Genomic DNA, 24,963 nt, shown 5'->3' on the forward strand with positions numbered 1-24,963 from the left:
CCTCTTTCATTGCCTCAGGGCTGTGCACAATAGTAGTTCCTGCACTTTTGCTAACCACTCTCTCCTTAAGAGCAGGATTTAAAAAAAAAAAAAAAAAGGCAGGGAAGCGAAAGGAACAGAGAGAGCTAGGAACCTACCCTGCCAGCAAAACAGGGCCAGAGTGCAGGTGGGAACAGACTTCTCTGGCAGAATGAGATTGCTTCCTTTTTGTACAGTGGAGACAGTGCTAGGGAAGAATCTGTTCTTTTTTGTTAACAGTCTCTCTCTCTCTCTATGGTGAGGTGGCTGCTCGCTCAGGGCTATGGTTTGAAAGCAGGGCTGGCTGAAGAACAAGAATTCCTTGAAAGCTTTTAAGGTTTGTTTTTGTTCCACACTGGAATGAAACTGAAACCTTTTCAATTTTGTTTTTTTTTTTTGGAAGAAAAGCATGTGTGTGTCCAACTTCAGAATACTTAGTAGACAGGTGGTTAGTGCACTCACCTGGGATACTGGTGAGCCAGGTTTAGATTCCTGCTCTGAATCAGGCAGAGCCTGACCTAGGTCTCTCTGTGAATGTCCTAACCACTAGAATACAGTCTGTTTGGAGGGATCTCACTTTGGCTTTGACTCCAAATCCCATCTTGGACCTAAGAAATTTACTTGGCAGATGTTTTGTTTAAAAGTTTCAAACCAGCTCTATAGAAAAGTCACAGTTAAACCCATGAAAGTACTGGGAGGTTCTCTGTGATACAATAATCCCTGATCTGAAATTCAGCCACAACTGCATTTTTTTCTGTTTGAGCACATCCTTTACAGCAGTTGCCACACTGTGCAGTCTTGGTTGTCTTCGACCTCAGAAAGACTACAAAACCTTGATTCCCCAAAGAGAACCTCATCAGATTGCTTACATCTCTCTTAATATCTTTATAATGTATCTTTAATTACATTGTTATGTTTCTCCCCAGCTTGAATACTCAGTCAAATAAGCAAATAACTTTGTGTTAATGAAAAGGACAGAACCCTCCCCCCCAAAATGATTGTTACATTCATTTATTAGATCAGAGGCTGCTAATTGGAAACATATTGTGTTCCCCTGTGAGCAAGGCAAAAATCAAGCTGAGTTATCTAGATAGCACCAGTGCCTAAAAAGTCTGCAAAACAGATGTTGTACAGTTAAAAGTGGTGATGTCAGATTTTTACTGTGTCCCAGTAAAGTTTCCTCTGCCTCCTGCCTGAAAGTTGGTGAAGTTCCCACTGACTCAACTTCTTGAATGTTACAGCCACATGTTGTGCTATAGTGAAATGTCAATGATTAAGGACCAGAGTCTGCCACTTTTACTCATGCTGAGTAATATTATACTCTTTGGGTAGCCCCACTGAAATCTGTGGGACACATATAAACAGATGATTCTCATCCCCAGGAAGGTTAGCTGAATCTGGCCCTAAAGAGCCAGCTGGGGAACCAGACTTCTTAAATACTTCAGAGCAAAAGATTTGTGTGAGGAGAAATGTTTATATTAATCATGATAAAAACAATCCTTATACCAGTATTTAAAATTGGAGACATCTTTCTTCAGCTTATCTTGAAGTCTTTTTTATGACCAGAACTTGCTGGAAAATCTCTATTATATTTATTTTAATTTTATTGTTAAAGTTAGAAGAAAGCCCCCACGTTTTGAAAAATTCTAGTCTAAAAATTGAATGATATAGTTACTTTTAAAAAATAATACAAGCCAGTAATACAAACATTAAGTTCAAATTACAAGGCACTAGTTGTTAGCTTCAAATAAAATCACAAGTCAGGACAAAAATCTAATTATAGTACAGTTACATTCAGGATTTTCTTTAGTTTGCTTTCCAGTTGCAAATCTATATCATACAAATTGCATTGAGTCTGTAAAATAAAAGAGTTCAGACTAATAATTTAAGATTTGAAATCTATACTCTTGTTTGAAATATCACTTTGATCATGCATTTCTTTTCTTTCTGCTCTACAGAAACCATATGACTCTGTTTCTAAAATGCTAGTGATTTTTTTCACATTTTGTTCCTTATGTTAGTTTGTTCTCTTCTTTATTACCGGTAATTATTTTATTGTATTCATTCCCCAAATATTCGCTTTTAGTTTCTGATTATACAGGGTGCTTAAGTATGTGCCTAAAGTGACTTGAGTTGGATTACCTGTGAGCTACATTGGCATGTCCAGACAAGTGTGCATGTGCATTTCCCCGGGCAAAAATAGCAATGGCACATTGTTGTGCTGCTGCTTCTTGTCCCTAGGGAAACCCCCATGAACATGTGCTCTGGTGCACAACAAGTTGTCCCAGGTGGGGTAGGGAAGGCTGGAACCAGCACCTGGGCTGGCCCCAGGGGGCCTCCAGGGGCTCCAGTTGTGGCGATCTGGGTGCACAGAGCCTGGCTGGCAGCTAGTGTGGCTCTGGCCAGCCGGGCTCCAGTTTTGGGTAGCACACATTGCCAGTACATGCACTGTCTTGCTTTTTTCTGCCGCAGATTTTTCTGACACCAGGATCTCCTGATGTCAAAAAATCCCACTGCACTGCAAATTAGCAGTGTGGTGAACGCCTGCATGTGCGGCACATGCGGTTTGTGGCGCTGCAGATGGGTTTGCAGGGATGCAAAGCACATGTGTATGCTCATCTGGACATGCCCCATGTAATTAAATAATTTATCACTTCAGGACCATCATCAGAAAGAGTCCCTTGTGCATTAAAAGCAAAGATATTTTTGGTGAAAGAGGGAGCATTTAGTTTAATATTTGTTGTTGCATTTTGGATTCAGCGCTTCAATTTAGATCTGGCATTTCATTTCAAACTGTCTCCTTGTTTTGGCCCTTTCATTTCTTTTCAGCTTTGCTCTGTCATTCCCAGAACTACAGTCTAAGAGCTGTCATAATAGATCTGGGAGACTACAACTCCTAAGCAGCATTCTTGTATGGAGCACTTAAGAATGAGAAATAGTTGTTGTCTTCTTTTGGAAGGTCTCTAAGCAGAAAAGCTCTCTTGGAAGTTCTGCAGCACCAACCCCAGTTGACAATCAAATAGGCATTGATCCACTAAAGGGCCGAATTTGACTCCACTGGTATTTTCCATGATTTCATTAGTTCAGTTCAACAGACTGTAGAGTCTTTTTTAGCAGAGTCTTTTTTGGAGCTGGCAGAAATATTTTCATAGACAGTCTTTAGCCATGAAGCTGATCACAGGATATGCAAAGATGCTGGCCCTGGATGGTGTTCCAGGTATCCTTTCTTCTTTTGGAAAGTGAGGACTTCAGATACCTTCTCATGATGACGCTAGTTCAAAATACAATGTTAACTCATTACTCTCAAAGGTACAATTGGAGAGTTCTGTTAGTTATCAGCTGTCTGCCCCAGGTATTAGATTCTGCTTGGCTAAAAAGGCAGTGCCAGGGCTGTGTCCTGCTTTGAGAAGTGCAGTACAGCGGGACCTGCTGAGCCGCAGAGGTAGGAGGGTATGTAGGGCCATTGATGTGTAGACCTGTGGTCAGGCCAGTGGGTCAGCAGAAGAAAAGTCTGAGGTAGATAGCATGCCATGCTACATGGTGGGAACCTGTGAAACAGGGCACTTCCAGTACTATCTTGGACAACTTCATGATGGCATTGGTGAATGGATGAATACCTTAAGCTCTCTACTGGGTTTTTACGAACAATATAACAAACAGTACAAAGGTACAAAATGATGGTGACTTCCAGCATGCTCCTTGCCTTGCTCACTCCTTCAATATGGTTGTGATGAAATTTCTGGATAGTAATGCCGAAGGAATTGCTGATGGGGCAAGGAAGATCTGCAGCCACTAAAGTTGGTCCTTGATAGTTTAGAAAGCTGCAAGCTTAAAGAAACTGCCATGACACTAGGTAGGGCAACACTTTTTATATGCTAGAATGATTTTATCAACAGAGAGATGCAATTTCAGCATTTTACTTATGCTCAAAAATTAAGAGTTGGAGGCCGTCTTCCTAACTGTACCAGCCCAGCAGCTGAAAACCTACTTGATGTCCTATAGAACTTCGCTGGGGTCACAAAGCCAGTTAGCATGGATCACTGAGGTATTAGCCGAATCATTCCTTTACTGTATTGGCTGAAGATATAATTGAGAGGCATGCAAACCCACATCCAGGAACTGGGTAGCATCACTGGAGGATCACTGGTGCAAGCAACATTGCTTACTCTTGTGGAAAACCAGCATCTTTGAAGCATCAAGGAGCAGGGAGCTGCTACTGGGTAGTGGCAGACCTAGATACCTGATTCAGGTGTCTATTCATGGGTTCCTTCCTCTCAGTAACAAACAGCAAGGCAGGATTAATCCAGCTGAAAAACAGGCTAAATCATTGCCATTGCTTAGGGTCATTGAAAGCAAGATCAAAACAAGAAAGCAACACTGCTGCAAGAAGAAAGGATCATCATGCCATCAGGATTATTGGGTACGTAGCAATTAGCATGGACTACAGCACTTCCAGCTGAGATCTGTGAGCAATCACCAGATGAATAAAGCTACACTCTGGTAGCTGTGGGTATGGTCACCCTGGCTGACCGTATGGCTGCTCTGAGCAGCAGTAGGGCAGCATTTGCAGTCACCCCTTTGGCTAACTTTGAAACCTGTGGCTGTTGCTCTATGCTCCTCTTTAGCCATTTGGTTTGTTTCCCAGCTCCTGACCATCAGCTTCTTTCTGGTTCCAGACTTTGATCCTAAACACAGGGCAGGACTACCCAGTCCCTTACAACATCCTCAGGCCATTCTCCCTTTAGCACCGGATGGACAACTCCTGACTGGTCCACGTTGCTGCTACCAGCTTTCATAGATTCATAGATGTTAGGGTCGGAAGGGACCTCAATAGATCATCGAGTCCGACCCCTGACTTCTTTAAGGAAGAAGTGCTATCTGCTGCTGCAGTCGAAGGGCTAGTAGAGGAATATTTACAAAATAGGGTGCTAATACCTAGTGCCTACCCATCTCTCCTGCCCACTATACAGCATGAATGCAGAATAGTTCTTTAGTGCAACAGGTGCCATAGTCTCTCACAGGTGTGTACCTCTCTCCACAGAAGTGAACAGACACTGGCATTCTATAGAACTCAGTTTTGAGTGGGACAGAGGATGCCAGCAGCTGGAACATATATTAGTGTAGGAGGGAGTAAGAGAAAACATACTTTGCCTCCTTCCTTGTCTAGTTTAAAAAATAGACATGACAGTTGGCTTCTTTAGAATGTCCCTGTTCATGGAATAAATATTGCCACTGTTTGTGCTGCATTTTACTGGCTGGAGATCCATTTGGCAGAACCGTGAGAGAGTAGAAATACAAACTTTTCTTATCTTTGCCCTACAAACAATAGAGAGCAGGTTTTAGTACCACATCTGATTACTGTCATGTGTGTTTTGTGTTCACAGAACAATTCTGCAATTGCATTTTCTATAATCCTCTTTCATCAGCTCTGGCTTTGGTTTCAGTGGTGGAAAGCGAGCATGCCTGAAGGTGCTTTCGGGAGGTTTCTAAGGAAAGATTTTTTAGATCAATTGTAACCTAGAGCTCCAGTCAAGAGCAAACATATAAGATAACATTTCCCATTTGTTGTTTTGGAAAAGATATAAAACTGAAGTCTGAAAATGAGTGACTACTGAGTCAAGAATTGTTTTTGAATGTCTTTTAAAACATAAAGAGAGATGGTCAGGGTCATCCCCACAAAGAAGCCACAGGAGCATAGATGTTAAGTAAAACACAGAGGTTGCGGCAATGCTGGTTGCCAGTAGCGCAAGGCATGTAAGTAGGTTTGGAAGCAAGCATTGTGCGCTATTAGGTTGATATTGGTATAGGTCCCATCTCCCAGGTAAAAGAAATATTGAAATCCACAGTCCCCATCTGTCATCCTGTTTGCTGGAATGGTGATCTTGATGTTTTGTAACTTTCTTTTGATGAGTGTAGATTAATGGCCTACCACTCAACCCAAAATAGGACTGCTTATATCTGATCCCTACCAGGTGTGAATTCTATAACTCAGGTATGTCATAGCTCTGAGGGCTGTTGGAACACACAGTCTTTCCTATTGCATTAAGGTCCTGTTCTCAGGAAAGGAATATAGAAGCAGAACAAACCTAACTAACAAATAATGCTGTTAATTATTAACATTTTAAATATTTTCCTGGATTAATAGTCTGAATCTCCTTCTTTTCCATGGAAGGAAGAGGGGACAACACAGTTCTTGAGGCTACAGCTTGATTCAGAAGCAGTCTCAGCTTGGCACTTGAGGAATAATTTCTGTTCTTCTGAGTGGGTCTACACTCCCCCCTGAGTCTCCGTAAATTGGCCACCACCTGCTCCTGCCTCCTCAGCACTTTGATGTAATCCTGAAACTACTACCTCCTTTGTCCCTGAGAGAGGATCAGTCTTCTCTGCTTCCTTGCAGTTGGCAGGTGCAGTGAGATCTGCTCCTGTTGTCCCAAAAATAGGATCCACAAAGATTGACTGGGTGTGCAGAACACTAGGTGTTGAGAAGGCAGGCTAATATTCAGGCTGGGGTGGACTGCAGTAGGTTGTGTACTGTTGGTGGTGACAATATTCAACAGCAATAAAGTCTGCCAGTCCTGTCTTTGGATATATCCAAAATTGTGTCTTCGATGATCATGACATCAGGACCCAAACCAAACTTCTCATCGAGCAGGCTGCTGTTCTCCATACCCTGCTGTATAGGGCATGAAGCTTGGATGACATATCAGAAACACTTGAAAGCTTTAGAACGTTACCATCAGTGATGTCTTCAGAAAATCCTTCATATAAATTGGAAGAACAGAAGAACAAATGCTATTGTTTTGGCTCAAGCCACAGGGCACCATCTCTGTCAGATAGGGTACATTTTAAGGGTTTCTGGCAACCAGCTTCAAAAACATGTCCTATACTCCAACCTCTCTTGTCTGCCTGGTTTCCCTTTTTGTGGATCCCACAGATTTAGGGATTGGCACCTGGAACAGTAGCAGACTCCATTTTTCTTCCCCTGCCCCTCTATAGTTACTCCTATTTTAATCTCCTCCATTCACACTTCATAATTTTTTTTGCATTTAGAGAAGAGTGTGTTTTCAGCTCTTTCTTACCTTTTGTGCAAATGATGTAGGGAGGATGGAAGTCATAAGTCACTAGTCAACTTTTGGTTCCAGACTGGAAAAAATAAAACTATATTGATGGTATTGAAAAGTTTTGAAAATTAAGATTTATTTATTTATTTATTGGCTTTTCTGATTCACCAAAATATTTAGAAAATTCTGGGACTGAGTTTTGATCTGCCTAATGACAAAAGTTCTTCTGAATTTTCTGATATTGCAAAAAGTTGAAAATCAGTGTAAATATAAGACCCTTATTCATCCAGGAACCTAATCCCAAGCATAACTTTAAACACAAATAGTTCCATTGTCTTAAACAAACCCCACCCAGCTGCTTCACATTAGATCCATTACTAAGTGTCTCTTTGAATTGTGTTCTGAGTGTCCTAAATTTATTATTTCATGCACAGATAAAAGTGTTTCTTCCTCCAGACAGTACATTCAAATATTCTGGAATTATTATTAAACTTCTCATTTTCTGACCCTGATGTTTGTTCTCAAGCTGTTGTTCTCCATCTCCGCCCCGACCAAACAAAAAAAAACAGTCTTAGTATTATTCCACAATGTTAATGTCCTTGTTTAAACAGCAGCAGGTAAGAAGGGGTGGGGGGAGCTATTCCACAGTGAAAACCTAAAGTAAACATATGGCAAATGAAAAAATACAGTAACTTTACTGATTTGCATAGATTTCATACCAAATCAACCTGGTGGTTTGTAATATAAAAGGCATCAATTAAAATACAAGATAGCCTTTGATGTAAGCAGATATCTGCTAGATCATTTATTTTTTTGCTGCTAATAGATTTATTAACAAAATCTGTCTAATGTCAAACATAAAGAGAAGCACAAAGCAGATAGCCTATTGAACATAAGATGCAAGATGTACAGTAATGCAAAACATATGGATTTAGAATCAGGCACTTAAAACTGGGCTGGAGCAACAAAGCAAACTTGTTTTTGTGTTTTTTTATTTTAATGTAAATCAGAAAGAAGGTTACAGTAGTTTTTACAAAAAAGCACCTTTACACACTAGGCATTAGATCTGGTCAGCTAGTATTTGCTAAACCAAATATCTGATGATAGAGTATTTTTTGGTTTGTTTGTGTCTCCTGAAATTTTACCAAGAGATTTGAAGTTATGGAGTGATGAAAAGCATATGACAGTGCATGAATTTTATAATGTTTACAATTTGAACACCTTTTCATGAAAACTTGGTGGCCACTTAATCAGTTATGAATAATCAAAGACGCAAAGGCTTTGAATAGTGCTGAATCAAATTCGATCTCTTGCTTTTTCATTTTTTTTAATCTGAAGTATTTTCGCCCAGCTCTATTAAATTTTAATGTTCTTGAAATATATAACCTCTGTATTCTAGTTATAAGTCTGAATTAGAGAAGGGCCCAAACTAAAACCTTAGCTCCAAATACTTCCAAGCATCTGGGTAGTTTGGATCATATCATTCTGGGCTGAAGACAGCCACCTTTTGGGAACCACATGCTTTCAAAAACAAGTATGCTAAAAACCAAAGTGGATGAGGGGGATAAGACAGGAAATAAAGCACAAAGAACATCAATAGATATACTGTAAGGGTATTTATTATGGTATAATGAACTCTACTGGGCCCCAGTGACTTTGGTGTCCCATACAACTGTATGGTTTGTACTGCCTTCACAGTGACCCTGGGTGAGGCAATTCATTGTGTATTTATAAATGTGTGTATGTATGAGTGCGTGCTTGCACACACATGTATGTATGTATGTATTGAATTATACATATCTATATCTATAGGTATATATACACACTTATATACATGCACACATATAATGGGATTGTTACGGCAGTGTACAACATGTTTATTTTCTTTTCTTCACAAATAAAGTAGCTGTAAGGCAAATCTGAGTTTTATAGAAATATGTAATAACTATTATTTTAGTTGGAAGAATGCAAGCAATTTTGTACCAGCAGACCAATAAACATCCATTTTTAGTTATTATATCCCCAAAGATGAAATTCCAAGTTTAAGATTGCTCAGATCAGGCTGTGCTTTTTAAAGGAGATTTCACAAAGTCTCTACTGCATTCATTTTAATGTTTCAGTATAAAAAACTTAATTCCAGGAAAAACTCCTTCACAGTCAGGATGTCCAGACTGTGGAATAAACTTCCTCCAGTGGTGGTACAGTCATCTACCCTGGAAATCTTCAAGAGGAGACTGGACAGTCACCTCACTGGGGTCGCTTGACCCCAGTTGTCTTTCCTGCCTAGTGCAGGGGGACTGGACCCGATGATCTACTAGGTTCCTTCCAGCCCCTAACAATCTATGAATCTAATCTATGAAAAGCTGGAGTAAAAATGAATAACTTAAAGCCACCAAAACATATAAACAATAAATAAGTATAAGAACCCTTTCCTTTTTACATTTATAAGGAAGAACACCTTAATTATTGTACTGCAGTCTTTTTTGCCGCCTTATCATTTTTTTTTCATATTCACTGCTACTGATTTGGGAATCTTGAATTTCAGCCATAAACTCTTTTTTCCCCCTCCCTGTTGTCTGTCTTCTCTGTAAATCTTCCTATTCTTACATCCAGCATATGCCTACCTATTTTCTTGTCAACCTTGGTATAAAATCAAATAGCTTGTCTTTATGCATGAAATGTTTAAATTTTGGTATGTGCACTAACCATTTGTTTGTTTGGCCTCATTTATACATGGAAAGCCATGGTGACCAAATATGGAAGAGGTGTCTAATTAGCTCTGTGCACGTGAAAATATTTGCTTTGTGGATGTGCCCTGCCCTGAGTATTTTGAACATATCCTATGCAAGTTTATGAGCTTATTTACATCTTTCTAATTTTTTTTCTCTAAACTTCTTCCTTTTCTCTATTATCAGTTCTATCATCCCTATTTGCTTCTTGAATTCCAGACATACTCAGTATTGTACAATCTTTTTTGCTCCATTATTTTGAATGATCAAAATCAGTGGTGCCCAACCTTTTTGTCCAGTGGGCCAGATTGGCAGTGCCTGGTCTGTCTGTGGGCCAGATCCAGTTGTTCCCCTGATCCAGTGCTGGGTGGGCATGGCAGGCATCATATGGGTGTGCAGAGGTGAGGGTGAGTGGGGAGGGGGGACCAGGGGCAGGCTGGCCCCAACACAGCCCCACAGGGGAAAGGAACTTTACCTGGCCCCAGGGAGAGGAAAAGGTGCGTAGTCCAGCCCTGGGGAGAAGGCGAGCATGGCCAAGCCCCACGGGGGGAAGGTAGTGTAGCCCAGCCCTAACAAAGGGAAAGGGGGCATGGCTTGGCCCTGGGGGAGAAGAGGGCATGGCCAGATCCTAACACAGGCCCATGGGGGAAGGGGACATGGCCAAGCCCTAACAGGAGGGAAGGGGCCATGGCCTGGCCCTCGTATGGAAGGGGGCATGCCAGGTCCTGATCCAGAAGTGGGAGGGGCATGGCTCCATCCCGCAGGGGAAGAGGGGCATAGCTTGGTTCCTACTGGCCATGCAGAGGAATGGGGTTTGGGGTTTTGGCAGGGGGAGGATGGCCATATTAATGGTCACTGCTTCCCAGCTGCCAAATTTCCATACCCATTGGGAACCCTGCAGGCCAGCTGAGATGGGTCCATGGGCGACATTTGGCCTGTGGCCTGGAGGTTGAGTACCTTTGCTCTACAGTGAGCATGTTTATTTTTTCTGAGCTTATTTTTTAACTCCCAAGCTATCAACATTTGGTCTTTTGTGTCTGTCTGTATTGGAGGCTGTACATTGAGTTGTGTTGTGTTTGTAAGGAGCTAGTGCTGGTATCATGTACTAAAATTGTTGCAAATATTGCCCATGTCTTTATGGTGATTTTAAGAGCCATATTTTGCTCTTAATCTATATGCATAATTTTCTTTGATATCTGCAAGGGAGGGTAGCATCCTGGTATTTGAACAAGGCACAATCTTGTTCTCTTCTTACATCTTATACTTCAGTGGGAGTAGTTTTGTATTTGAAAAGCAGCAGGATTAACTCCTTTAAATTTTTTTCCAAAGATTCACATAATTGCATCATAGATTGTTGATCCTATCTATGGCTGTTTTTAAAACTGTGGTTATTGTTCTCACCTTTACCACAGAATCCAAGTACTTCTGAGTATAGTTAAATGAATGACATCCAATCTTGTGGCATTGTAATACAGTGTTTGATGATGGCATATTTGCTTCTGTTGTCTAAGTACACTCTTACTGCTGTAAGGGTTCCTTTGGGTGATTTGTAATTATGTGCTGAAAATATACCAAGCTAGTATTTTACTTCCTGTTGAATTGTATGCTATAGTAATCCTTGAAAAAAACACCCATACCATTTATTCTGCTGCTAGTTCCTAACAAGAGATAGGATAACAATGATGAAGTGAATTGAGAAACATATCTGTGTTTAACTGTAAAAGAATAATTTTAATATGCTGGGAGACTGTTAGCAAAAAAATAGGGAATGAAAGATTAAAATTGTAACATTTCAGTCAAGAGAATAAAGTAAATCATATTTGTATTTTTATGGTATGTTGTCATATCAAAGCTTCTGAGCAGATTAATATAGCATCATAACATTAATATTTTTGTTCTTGTGTTTTTACAGAATCTAGCACAAATTCCCAATCTATGGTAATATACGTGCAAAATACAAATAAATTATAGTTTACTGACATTACTGAGCTTTTGTTGCTGTTTTACTGTTGTTCTGCAACACAAGAAATTTCTTCCTGCAATGGTTGTGGTTTGTGGCCACATAGTACTTCCTGCTCAGGGAGCCAAAGATAAAACTGACCTCTCATTTCTTAGGACAAAGCCTATTTTTCCAATGGAGTTATGAGTAATAGTATATCCTAAACTAAAAGTAGTAATATTCAATTTACTTCCATCCCTTAAAATACTTACCAAAACATTTAAATTAAAGAAACAAAACCTGTTTTGTAGGCACTAACTAAATGCAAATTAATTAAAGCCATTACTTGAAAAATGGAGTTCTTACCTTTACCCACAATCTAAAATCCAAATTTAGCATAGTTTGAATAAACTCTGACAGATCTTGTGGCACTGTAATGTATTTTGTATGCTGACCTTCAAAGCTGTACTGACTTCAGTCTTTGTCAACAACATTTCTTTAAAAACTTTTATTCAGGTTTAGCATCCCGTTTTCATCGGGAAAACATTGTTTATGCCTTTTCTAAATGATTTTCTAAATGATTGTTTAACATCTTTTTTTAGGTGAACAAAATGTTTCAGATTCTCCATCTGTTGAGCTGGACATACCTCTGGAAAGTGTGTCAGAACTAAAACTGATACCTTCTAAAGTTACTGTAACACCTCCTGTCTCTGATACTTCTGTTATGGAATCAGCTGTCACCAAAATGAAGATCACTAATTTGGAAAAAATCGCCATGGAATTGGAAAAGGAAGATGCAGGCCAAACTACAAAAGTAGCGGAGAAAAAACAGGAAGAAAAAAGGCCCAAGGACAACATTAAGTTAACTACTACTCTACCTCAGACTGTCACACATGGCAAAATGGACACTTCTGATTCCTTACAAATGGCAGAATCTGACAGTACACCTAGGTTAGCAGCGAGTGCATTCACACCAGAGGAGATGGACCACGCTTATTCTGTTGCAGAATTGTCTGAGAAACCAGGTAGGTCTGAAAGCACTGAGGATGCTTTTGTGACCTCAGCATTTTTTCAGAGCAGAACACCTGGAACTGAGATTCCCACTGATTCATGGAAAACTTTTGAGAGCCAGACTGAACAAATAGAGGTTGGTCCAATAAGAGCATCTGCAGAGACCTCATTGGAAACATCCATCTGGGAGGTTTCAGAAACAGACACTTCAGTCACGTTAACAAGAGGGGAAATGTATCTTGGTGCCCAAACCACGAAGGAACCCAGAAAAAAATCAATGGAAGCAAAATCAGACAAAAAGCTTACAACTGTTGTTATTCCCAAAGGTCTATACACTGATCATGAAGAGATTACAACAGAGGAGGAGGGCAGAGCAAGCGCATACACTGTTGTGCCTGATCAGAGAATTATGGCTTCTAGCAGAACGTCAGGATCAGGAGTTATTACTGTATCAAAGACTTTCTTAGACAAGGACAGTGTAACATCTAGGGAATATTCTACAGCACATGAGCCAACTCCAGCAGTTAGAGTAAGTTCTCCTGTAACTCTGTTTGATGAAAATGAGGTATCAGCTGAAGGAAGTGGAGAAGAATTGAAAGATGTTCAGCCTACTGATGCTGAAGTGTCATACGGAGTTCCCATATCTACAGCTGTACCAGCAATTAATCAGACAGAAACTGAATCTGTGCTTCTCTCACAAGAAGGAACACCCTCGCCACAAAGTTTAGGAGAGAGCATGCAAACTATTATCTACCCACCTCACCAAACAACAAGGTCAGCCATCTCAACAGAGCAGAAGAGAAAACAGGAAAAAACTATAGCATCGAAAGAGAAAATAATAGATGTTACAACTCATTATATCACAACGGCAATTCCTGCCTCAGATAAGCACATATCAGAACCCGTGGGCTATGTACCAAGTGAGAAATTCACGCTTGCCCCTCAAGTTTCTAGCATGTTGCTATCAACTGATAAGGATCAGAAATATGTAGCTGAAGATATGTTTCATACTGAAACAATAGATGATATTTTAAATACAGAAGATGATACTGAAGATGGATCACAGATTTCTGTAGGTGCTTCAGGGCACGGGGTACATCCAGAGAAAGCAACAGGTGAAACTCCAGTAAGCGTTGAGCCAACAGACATAAGCAGTAAATTTACAGCTGTATCAGCTGATTCAGATCAGGGTAAAAGTGTCTTCCCCAGAAGCAGAGCTTTAGAATTGGAAGTAATTACAGTATCAAAAGAATCACTGGAACAAAGCAATGCAACAGTAGAGCCTTTTATGTCTTCAGTGCCAGCATCACAAGCTACAGACTTGCCAGCTGTCATACCCACGGTAACAACTGACAAAATCCAAATGACAAAGAGTTTTACAGAACATGAAGGAGATGATGTTTCAGGGTATCGTGATATTTGGAAGACACGTGCTCCTACAGAAATAGAAGGAGATGTGGTCACTGAAAAATCAATAGCACAACCTACTGAAGACTTTGCACCTACAGAGAAGAAAGTTACAAAACACGCAGTTACAGAAGGTGTTCAGATAAGTGCTGGAACAGTCAGTAAAGAAGAATCACCTGCATTAGCATCCACTACTGTAAAAACCTATGAAGTAACGAGTGCAGTTAATTTGTTGGATGAAGGAAGTACTGTTGAGCTGGTAACAGAAGCAGAAAGAATGACTACTATGTACCCACATATTTCAGTCATAGAAGGAAGAGTGCGCATTGATTTTACAGGGACAAAAGAACCTGTTATAATCAGCGATATAACAAAAACAGACACTACTGTTGCAATTTCACCAACAGAACTTGATGTTTCTCCAGCTTTTGTGACTTCAGAAGCTGAAATCACCAAAGTAATGAAGATTACGGATCAGACACCTTTTAATGCCACCATTCCCATAGAAGGAACAGAAACAAGCACAATGGATACAGGAGTTTTTGTGGAGGAACTCTCTATCGAAGATCGAACTAAGGAAGAACTGGCTGTTGCCACAGGCTCTACTGCAACAGTTTCTAAGGTGCCAGTGTCTTTTGTTCCTTTACCTGGATCAATGTCAACATCAAAACCTGAAATGGCTCCAATATCTGTTAAAGCAAAGCAGGATGTGGAAGGTTCAGGTTCAGCATATGATGAAAAATTTACAGCTACAGAAGCAGCAGCGCCCTATGTAAAGGTAACAGTTTCTGAAAAAGCACCTGGTAAAACAACACCTGGGACCACACAACTTGCAGTTTCTCCCAAACTTGGGGGGATTACTGAACACAAAGTAAAGACCAGTGAAGTTATAACAGCAGCACCAAGTACTGAAGCTGAAGTGGATGGAAGTAGAAGAACCCCCATTAAGGAAGAAGACAGAAGTGCGGGGAGGTGGGAATCTATGTTGACATCACATACAGAAAGTACCACTCAACCCACTGAGAAATTTACAGCTGAGGAAACCATGGGAATTCTTACAACCCATCCTGTGGAAGGCTCAGGAATATTGGACGAACCTAAAGGAACAGAACCAATGATGGTTTCAGCTATTTCTACGGGTAAAACAACACTACTACGTGATTTAACTTCATCTTTTATTGATGCAGTGGACAAAATCCATCCTGCTTCAACATCCAAACCATTTGTTACTGAAAAACCACCACCTATAATTTACACAGAAGATGATGAGGAAAGAAGCAGTGACATCATTATAATTGGTGAATCTACTTCTCCCAGTAAAGCCACTACTGATGATGATCTCACAGGCAAGACAGTGGAGCCAGACATTGATAAAGAATATTTCACATCATCAACTGCTACTGCAGTTGCACGACCTACCACACTACCCAAAGTGGAGGAAGCCACAGAGGCTTTACAACCTCAAGATGTGTCTCCCTCTACTTCATATCCTGATAGTGAACGTGATATAAAAATGATAGTTATTAAAATCACAGGCAATGATACAGGTAAGATTTTACCTTTTAGACCAGCGGTCAATAATGGCAGACAATTTTCTATAACAAACCAGTGTATTTTAAAATATATTGAGGCAGTCCTTTGATCACTGAAGCGTTGAACATTCTCGACACAGGAGCTTAATGTACTTTTGCTAAGTATGCGTTTTGGTAAGTTTTTAAGCTATATTAAGAACTTATCATATAAATGGCTTTGGGCAAAATTCACTGTTGATGCAAGAATCCATCATACTTATAATTGGTGCATCATACATAATCAAATCAGAGATTTAACTTTGCTTATCTGTGAAACCAAGCATTTTAATTTCATAGCTTCCATGCCATGCATTACTACTCTTAAATGTAGATTGTGTTAACATTCCATTAGTCTGTAGCTATTAACAATATCATTTACAGTGTGATCTGCTAAAAAAAGGTTGGTATATTCTGTTACATCTACTGATGGATGTTGCGGGATTTGGGGACAGGATATCTAGCAAGCTTTCTGTGGAGTATCTTCATCATAATTTTCCTGATTACTTCACAGAATCTGTGTTGCAAATTATCATATTTTGCACAAGTTCATCAGGTTTTTTAGCTGATGGCACTGTATTTGTATATCCAGCTTTAATTTCATGGGTATCCAGAACAGAAACTGCTGAACTAGCAATGAAGTATCAGGTTATATGATTAATATGTTTCTGCAATACAGTAGCCTAAAAGTACCGAGTCCTTAATTTAAGTGTTTTGTGTGAGAGATGATTGTTATTTTAGTTCTCTGGTACAGTGACCCTTTTAAAATGAGATACGAAAGAGCGGAGAAAAAAGTGGAAATGAAAATATAATATAGTCCTATGATTATCATATTATATTTAATTCTTGTATAATGATTATTTCGTCAGAAAGTAGTTGTATTGTGTTTTGAAGCCTAGCTGAATGTTACACTTCCGTTTCACCAGTTAGGATACCCTTATCCCATTGATTCATGGCTATAATTCCCATCAGCTTTAAAGACTTTATCCAAGAGCTATTCTAATTAATGCAAGTCTTTTATTGATTTCAGTGGAAGATGGCTGGTACTCTTATAGAGGTATGTGCGTGAATCAAAGGACAAAAGATACTAAGACACTAAGACACTCCCTTAATATTTCTAGTATTATTTGTACCTTTATTTCTCCAAATGTAATGTGCAGGGGGGGGCACCACTGCATAACGTGATGTTGCACCACTGCATCAGTGAGTATGTGCTGCCGTGGTTCTCCCTTATCTCTTTTCTTGGAACAGTGGGAAGGCTGTCACTCACTGCCTGAATTACAGGCCCCTTGTTGGCTGCATGACCAACAGTGCAGCTAGTCCTTAGAATAATCTTTCTTAAAAGCTCATCTTCCTTTAGCATCTTCAGTTAACAAGCCTCTGTGTCTGTATTTGTATAAGTATGTGCCCAAATGTTTGTTGGCCTGTGTATGAATTGCTGAAACACAGAGTTTTTCAGTTCTGCCATTAAGGGTGATTTATTCAATTATGTATACCAGTGGTGATCAACTTTTGGCTCTGTGGACTGGGTAAGTGGTCCAGGGCTGGTCCATGGGCTATATCCCACATGGGGTCAGTGTGCAGGGATGGGCCCTGCATTTCTGGATTGGTTCCCATGTGAGTGGATCGGTCCCTGTGCTGCCTGGATCAGGACTTGCATTTCCGGGCCTAGCCTGCATGGCTTGGATTGAGCTCCATGCACTCTGATCCCTCCCTGCGCCACCTGGATTGGGCCCTGCGCTGCCTCAGCCTCATGTGCCCAATCTAGCTTGCAGGGTGATGCTGTCAGCTAGCAGGGCACCCCATGGGTCTGGAAATTTGACAGGTGGGGAGTAGTAATTAATGTTCCCAAGCTGCCAGATTTTGGGGGTCATGCAGGAAAGATGACATGGCTCTGCGGGCCAGGGGTCAAGCACCCTGAGATATACAACAAAACAATTCCTGTTGAAATAAGGTAGAATTCCCCAAATGGCAGTTTCTCCCTCTGACTTGAAATATAAGGTGTTTAGCATCTGCTTTGTGAAGGATTCTTTCTTTTCCTGTTTCCAGAATCTAACAACTATTGTTCATAAATTCCCCAGCATCTTAAGTATTGATATATATCAGTTTGCTCCCCTTCTCACAAACAAGCCAAAGGAGTGTTTCTTGTGAGGATTTTGATCAGCTTCTGTTCAGTTTTTCATTGTTCTCACACCCAGTGATGCATTTGCGAGACCCTGTCAAGCACATTTTCACTTTACTGCTTTTCAGTACATAAACTTGCTTCTGTGTAGAATGAGATGCATGTAGTAGGTGCTAAAGAGGAGGAAACGTGACAAATGGTACTAACATATGCAATGTGATAGAAGAGAGCTATTACAGTCCACAGCACAACCCTTCTTTCTGTCCTACTTTTATGTAAGTTGATTCATGGTCATAAGGGAACTATATAAACAGCATTGACTTTTATGTTATGAAACAAGAATTAATAATAACAAGAATTAATTTTCAAAATTATAATTGTCTTTAGTAAAACAGTGGTTCCTCATTTGCACCAGCAGGTTTTGATTGCAGTACTATTTATTGCTTTTAAAACAGTTAGCAAACAATAGAACAAACCTTCCTCTATGATTTTGAAGCTAACAAGGTATAAGTATCACTTCACAAATGACAATCTATGTACAAAGTCCTACAGACTCTTGTAGCTAAATAGCATTTACTGTTATAAAGGAACTTGAGGTACATGTAGTACAACCTGTTATATACAAATGTATGTAATCCTTCTGTACTTGCTAGTATTGGTGATTGAATTCTATTTTTTGCCTCCTAATTGTCAGTATTTGTACATGTGGTGAAAACAACAGTTTAAATGTAGCTCTATGGAAGTGCAGTAGCATATAATCGTAGCCCCTTGGTCTCTTGTGTCTAGTAGCTTTACCTGGAGGTAGCATCTTTGACAGTTGGAATGGGGAAAGGTTTCTTTCTGCTGTCTCCACAATTCCAGATGTACACATGGCCACCCATAAGTTGGCATCAACTTTGTGAGAAAGTCTGCTGTCCTTAGATGAAGTGTGCTACAGATTTGTATTCTTTTTGTTGTCTTACATTCATATATCCCATAAATGATGTGGCATGTTGAATGAAGTTTGATGAAAATTATTAACTAGTTTATTAGGCTGTTCTAGACTCTCATAATTTAGTGTGCCATGCAGTACAATACACATTCTGAATTTGATTTTAAATATATTTAAGATGAATGTATACTTGTAGGCTTAAAATATTAGACTAGGTATCATGAGAAGGCCTCTGTGCAAAGGCTTTTTTTCTTGTGTTCACCAGAAATTAAATAATAAGATATCTAGCTGCTAAAATGTGTGCCTGCAATTAATTTCGTATGTATGAATTAAGTTTCTTGTAGACCTAAAACTGTGCCCAGGGACATAGAGATGGTTTGAGGCCTGGCTGAAAATCAAGCACTTCATTGTATTTTAACAATACACTGAAGCACTGATAAAAAGAGAATATAGCTGAATGGTTTACGCTATATATTTGTATATATTTGTAATAGGAATACAGCAGTTTTCTATGAGAAAACTTATTGTACAAACAACCCACATATTGGTGTGTAAACCTGGTCCAGGTGCACAAATTAATGAGGAATATATAGTTTGCCATTTCTGATGGCCAATGTCACCTGAGCAGGTGTGCAAATTAATGAAGAAAATTATATTTGTAGATGGGAACACATCCCTTGTTTTCTAATAAATAGGACTGTGTGCATGTTCCATAATGGAATGTGCTTGGGATTTTATTAATTTGTATGGAAACTTTTGCTCACAATCAGTGCTGAATGGGAGTCAACATACACAAAGGAAGAACATCCCCACACTGTATTATGGTATCACATTAGCAATGTTTCACTATATTGAGCAAATCTGAAGAGTCTTTTCTTTCATTGGTAAGAAACAACCAGACAGGAAAAAATGCTACTCACAGCCTTTTTGTGTTCTATAGCACCAGTGGAGTGTAATGGTAAATTATGATGCTGGAAGGGAATGGGTTAACAACTTAAAAAGTCTGAAGGAACTTTTCAGCTCATAAAGCTTTTATGACCTGAAAAATGTTAGTGGGAGGTTGTTTAACTGTGGTCAAGGGGATACTGAAAACACAACTCCTGTGTGTGTATGAAGGGTAATTTGCACACCTGCATTTTCAGAAACATTTAAAAGTTCAGTTAGTGAAGATGTTGGAAAGTGCTTATTAGAGCTGGGATTTCACATCGGCTCTGTCTGGTTTCTCGTCTCCTTCAGCTGTGAACAGTATGAAATTTAAGGAACCTGTGCTTTGTGGAAGTTGAATTTTATGAAAAGAGATTACAAACTTTTTATGCTAACATTCACTCCTGTTTTAAGGAGCAGATTTCCAGCTCTAGAAATGAAAGAGGTGAGTGAAATTTGAATGAAGGTAAACAAAACAGGAACGCTGCTGAAATTCCTGTAATGAAACTGGAAGAATAGAGTCTTTATTAGGACCATTCCTTGGATTTAGAGAGTCTTCATTATGTGCCATAATACAATACCCTTGCTCACAGAAAGTATGACATTACACTGATTCAAAAGGACTGCTTACATAACTGTAGGAAAATAGGATGAGAAAGGGTCTTCTGGGTCACTGAGTCCAGTACCCTGCTATCAAGGGCAGCTATGGCACATAATGTCTTTCATAAACTGATCAAGTTTTATCGTGAAAGTTAATTAAGATTTTTGCCTTTGTTATTCCTACTGAAAACTTTTACAGTAAAACCTCATTAGTTTGATATCAGATAGTTCAAAGTGTTTGATACTTTGAAGCCATTGTCCCTTCCCAGCCAAAAGAAGAGTTTTTTGTATATGGATAATTCAAAATATTACTACTTTGAAATTCAAAGCCTTTTTTTGATTCTTTGGATCATAAACCCATGAAAACTTTTTTATTTACTTTGAAGTATAGTAATGCTGTGTAGATAACACTGCAATTTTAGTTTGCAGAGATGGTGTCTTTTTCTAGTGTGTAGCCTTGTATGCCATGCATAGCAGCAGCCCCCACCATATGCCACTAATTTTACATTGTGAGGACTGTACATACTTTTCAGTAGTGTACACATTCAGCTGGGGGGAGCATCATGGAAACTAAGAAGTACAATAAGTTCAAAATTTCACAGAAGTTGAAAATGATATATGAAGTAGATAAGAAAGTGAAATTCAAAACAGAAATTGTAAACAGTAGGAAATTTCTCTTTCTACACTCTCAACCTATTTGAAGAATTGGGATTTGGTAGTGAAGATGACAATGGAAGGACATGAAACTGGGATGAGGAAAAGAATCCAAGGTGCAAAGCATATGGATGTAGAAGAACTGCTCAAGTGGTTTTGTGATATAAGGGCAAATAATATCCCAATATTTGGGTAGCTACTTAAAGAAAAAGCAAACAAAATTGAGTTGAAGCTAGGAATCAAGTGTCACTGGTCTAGTGGTTTGTTCTAGAGATTCCAACATCATCACAACATCATTTCACTTTTTGCATGCAGTGAAGGATATTTCATCTGTCATGGCTGTGGAAAATTGGCAAGAAAGTGCAAAACCAATTTTGGACAAATACACAGCAAAGAACATATTTAATGCTGATGAAATGGGACTTGTTTATAACCTGCAACCTGACAGGACACTGATACTTAAATGAGAAACATGTCACAGCAGGAAGAAAAGCAAAGAAAGGTTCACTGTGCTATTTCGCTTATGGTAGTGGGGAAAACCCCTGGTGTATGAAAGGCTTGAAACAACTGCCAACAAAAATGTATGAATGACAGTTAAGTTGTTTTGAGAGTGACTGTTCTAATATGAATGGAGCATAGCATGTCAAAACCAAAATGTGCTTCTTCTAATTGATAATTGTGCAGTCCACAAATGGGAAGGATTAGGTCTGAAGCACGTGTGCATGCTTTCTCCCAGCAAGCACCATGAGCTACGTGCAGCCCCTAGATCATGGAATAGTATTCCAAATAAACATGGCATATGAAATAACTGGTGTGTTATCTGCTACAGAAGTTTCCAGGAATGTAACAGATCCACAAAAAATGGAACATTCTTGATGCTGTAAGAAATATTGCTATTGTATAGGATAAAGTTCCATCCAACGTCATCATGAACGGCTTCATGAATGGTGGCTTTGGCACCAAGGCTGCCGAAGAAATTGAGTTTGAGCAAGATGATCCTGACTCAGCTGAACTTTAGGGAGAAATGGGTTGTCCCACTGATTTCCAAGAGTTCATCAATGTTGATGATAAAGTGTCAACTTGTGCAGAAGGAAGTGGGAAAAGAGCAAGGCAAGACACCCTTTGCATGTTAGGCCCCCTTGCTAGCTGGAAGACCATGGCCACAAACGGGTACTCTTGTTTATGCCAGGAGAAAATACTTTTTCCTGGCAAAAAAGAGAGTATAGAGCCATTCAAGGACTCCCTTGTTGAAGAAAGCTGGCTCTTCTGCAAGAAGTTAGATCAGTTACCTAAGAGGAAATCATTTGATCAGTGAGAGGAGGTGAGGATGATCAAGCCTGCCCCCGCGCTCAGCTTTTCCCCAGGCTCCTTCCTGGCGCAGAGAAAAGTGGTCCCTCCTCCGCCCATGTGGGGCTGTCTGGAGCAGGCACAGGTGGCCCCAAGTAGGCTGCAGCATGGAGCGCCGGGCACAGGGAGGGCAAGGGGCCACTTCCCCACCCCCCATGCTCAGCACCACCTTGTAACCTGCCCCCACTGCCAGCCTGGGCCCCGTGCTGGCTCCGGGCTCTCCCGTCAGGGCTGCGTGTGGTGACAGCAGCTGCGGCCCCCCCGCTTGCCGTGCCAGGCAGTGTTTGCCGTCACCGCTTGTGGGCTGCCCAGCGCATGATCTCTGGGCGGGCAGCAGCAGCCAACACTGCCTGGCACGGCATGCAGGGGGGCTGCAGCTGCTACCGCCACGCACAGCCCCCACGGGCAAACCTGGAGCCAGCACAGAGCCCAGGCTGGCAGCAGGGCCAGGTTACAAGCTGGTGCTGAACACGCAGAAAAGTGGCCCCTTGTTCGCCATGTGGCCAGTGCCCCATGCTGCAGCTGCTCGCAGCCTGTGGGGGGCTGCCTGTGCCTGCTCCAGACAACCCCACGTGGGCTGGGAGCACTGGCCATGGGGTGGGCGAAGGGCTGCTTTTCCCTGCGCTCAGCACCAGCTTCTTTCCTGCCAGCAGGCAGGGGGTCAGGTCTGTGCGCTGCCCCTCACCCATACCGTGGGGCTGGGGGGCACTGGGAGTTAGTGGACCAGCAGGAGCATGGGGCCTGCACCGATGTCCCAGGGCCAGTGCCGGCGGGGCCCAGAGCAGGGCCTCAGAGCCAGCAGGGGCACTATGGAGCCGGGCCAGCTTCCCCCTTTCTTTGCTGGTGCAGCCCAGCCCAGCTCCACAGACCCCTGCCAGCCTGCGCCCTGCTCTGGGCCCCACCGGCGCTGGCCCTGGGACATTGGTCCCAAGATGGTGACCAGAGAGCAGGGCACCTGTCAAGGGGGGGGCTACCCATGCAGCCCTCAACAGCCTGCCAAAACTGGGTAAGCGGCCCTCCACCCGAAATAATTGCCCGCCCCTGATATATTTCAATCCCACATTTCTCTATATGATTTATTCACTTATATGCTATTTGAGATAGAGCTGTTTTAATTGTTTGCATTTGTTCTTGTGCTAGATAGGGAAATATTTGTCCTGAGGGTAAGGACAACTCATGGCAATAACTCACTCTGAATAATCACAAAACACCTTTTATCTCTCAGGAGATAAATGCATAATACTCAAACTAAGTAATGTATTTATCCTCAGGTTCTATTCCAAATTCAATGTTCATCTCAGTGTTTTGTGAAGAAAAGATGTTGCCTAACATTTTTTGCTGTATAGGCCAGTTACTATCTATTGTGATTATAACTGACTGATTAAATACACTGGCATATGTGTACTAGATAATTATGATCAGCAAGTGATTCAGCTTAATCCACAAGTGCTTAACTCTTGAGAAGTCTGTCACATATTCCAGAATCAATTTCATTGACTACCATAGGAAAATCTTCATCCATGGCAATGTAAATACCAAGTGGTGACACTTATTTTGAAAAGCACATCAAATTGTTTCTGTGGCAGCGTTTTGTTGTCATGACTTCCCTGGTATGCCGCTATACTGATCTCGGTTCATTTTTCTCTAGTGGTCTTTTATTGTGTACGTTGCTCACTGCTGGTTGAACTAGTAAATGCAAACGCTTGTTCAGTTCGCTGGAAACCGTACCAGTCTCTATATCCTTATTAATCTGTAGCATTCTGGTTGACATTGCGAGCAGGTCAATCTGAAAGATCATATTCACTGCTTAAACAAATGGACACTGTTTTATTTCATCAGTGAATTATTGATATGGTCTTCATCCAGCAGTCTAGCTGACTGTCAAAGATGCCAATTAATATGATAATTGATTTGTCAAAGGTATACTCCTACTTCATTGTTTCTGTCTAGCAGTGTTTCAGTTTTAAGGGTCAGCTGGTTTGTGCAGAAGGCAGAAAGTCAATTGGCTCTTTTGAAATACTTTTCTAAATGAAATATGGCTCTTAACTCAGATGGTTTATAAAGTAGGTAATCTGTTAGACAATTACAGGAGTAGGTTTCATATCCTGAATGACCCTATATATCCATTCTTAAAAACTGGGATATAGAGCTAGATTCTCATCGTCTCAGTTACTCCAAACTAAAGCAAGGGTCTGATGCCAATTACACTGGCAGAATTGTTTCTCCAGTGGAGTCTCTCCACAGTAAATCTAGAGTAACTCTCCAGGGATAATTAAGATCAGAATGATAGTTGCCTAATATCCATCAGAATGACTTCCACAGGTTCTTTCCTATGGAGCAGATTTCCCCCTAACAAGGCCTTTTATACCTAAGGCCCTTAAATCAGCATATTTAATCCTATTTGAAAGACTTGCTGTTTAATGAAGCTTGCTAGAATTTCTCCACATTACCAACAGTAGGGAAGACTATTACAAATAAATTGTACACAACAACAGAATAACATCTATTTGAAATTCAGATAAAAGAATGAAAATAAAGTAAATTAATGGGCTTTGTACTGAATTCCTTACATTCTCAAGAAAAGAATGTGTTTGGCATCTCAAATTATCATCCCTGTCAGCCAAACCAAGATTTTGCATTGAAAAAAAATTA

General features: G+C 40.5%; 1 protein-coding gene across 1 annotated transcript in view; it reads left to right on the forward strand.

Annotated features, from left to right (window-relative positions):
• Window positions 1-24,963, forward strand: part of LOC102374807 (versican core protein) — a 130,115-nt gene that overhangs the window by 37,165 nt on the left and 67,987 nt on the right. Inside the window, exon 6 of the mRNA XM_014518804.1 lies at window positions 12,350-15,712. Within this exon, the coding sequence (XP_014374290.1) occupies window positions 12,350-15,712 (3,363 nt within the window). The remainder of the gene's footprint in view (window positions 1-12,349; window positions 15,713-24,963) is intronic.

This window comes from Alligator sinensis, unplaced genomic scaffold, assembly GCF_000455745.1.
Source record: "Alligator sinensis unplaced genomic scaffold, ASM45574v1 scaffold122_2, whole genome shotgun sequence".
NCBI lineage: Eukaryota > Metazoa > Chordata > Crocodylia > Alligatoridae > Alligator > Alligator sinensis.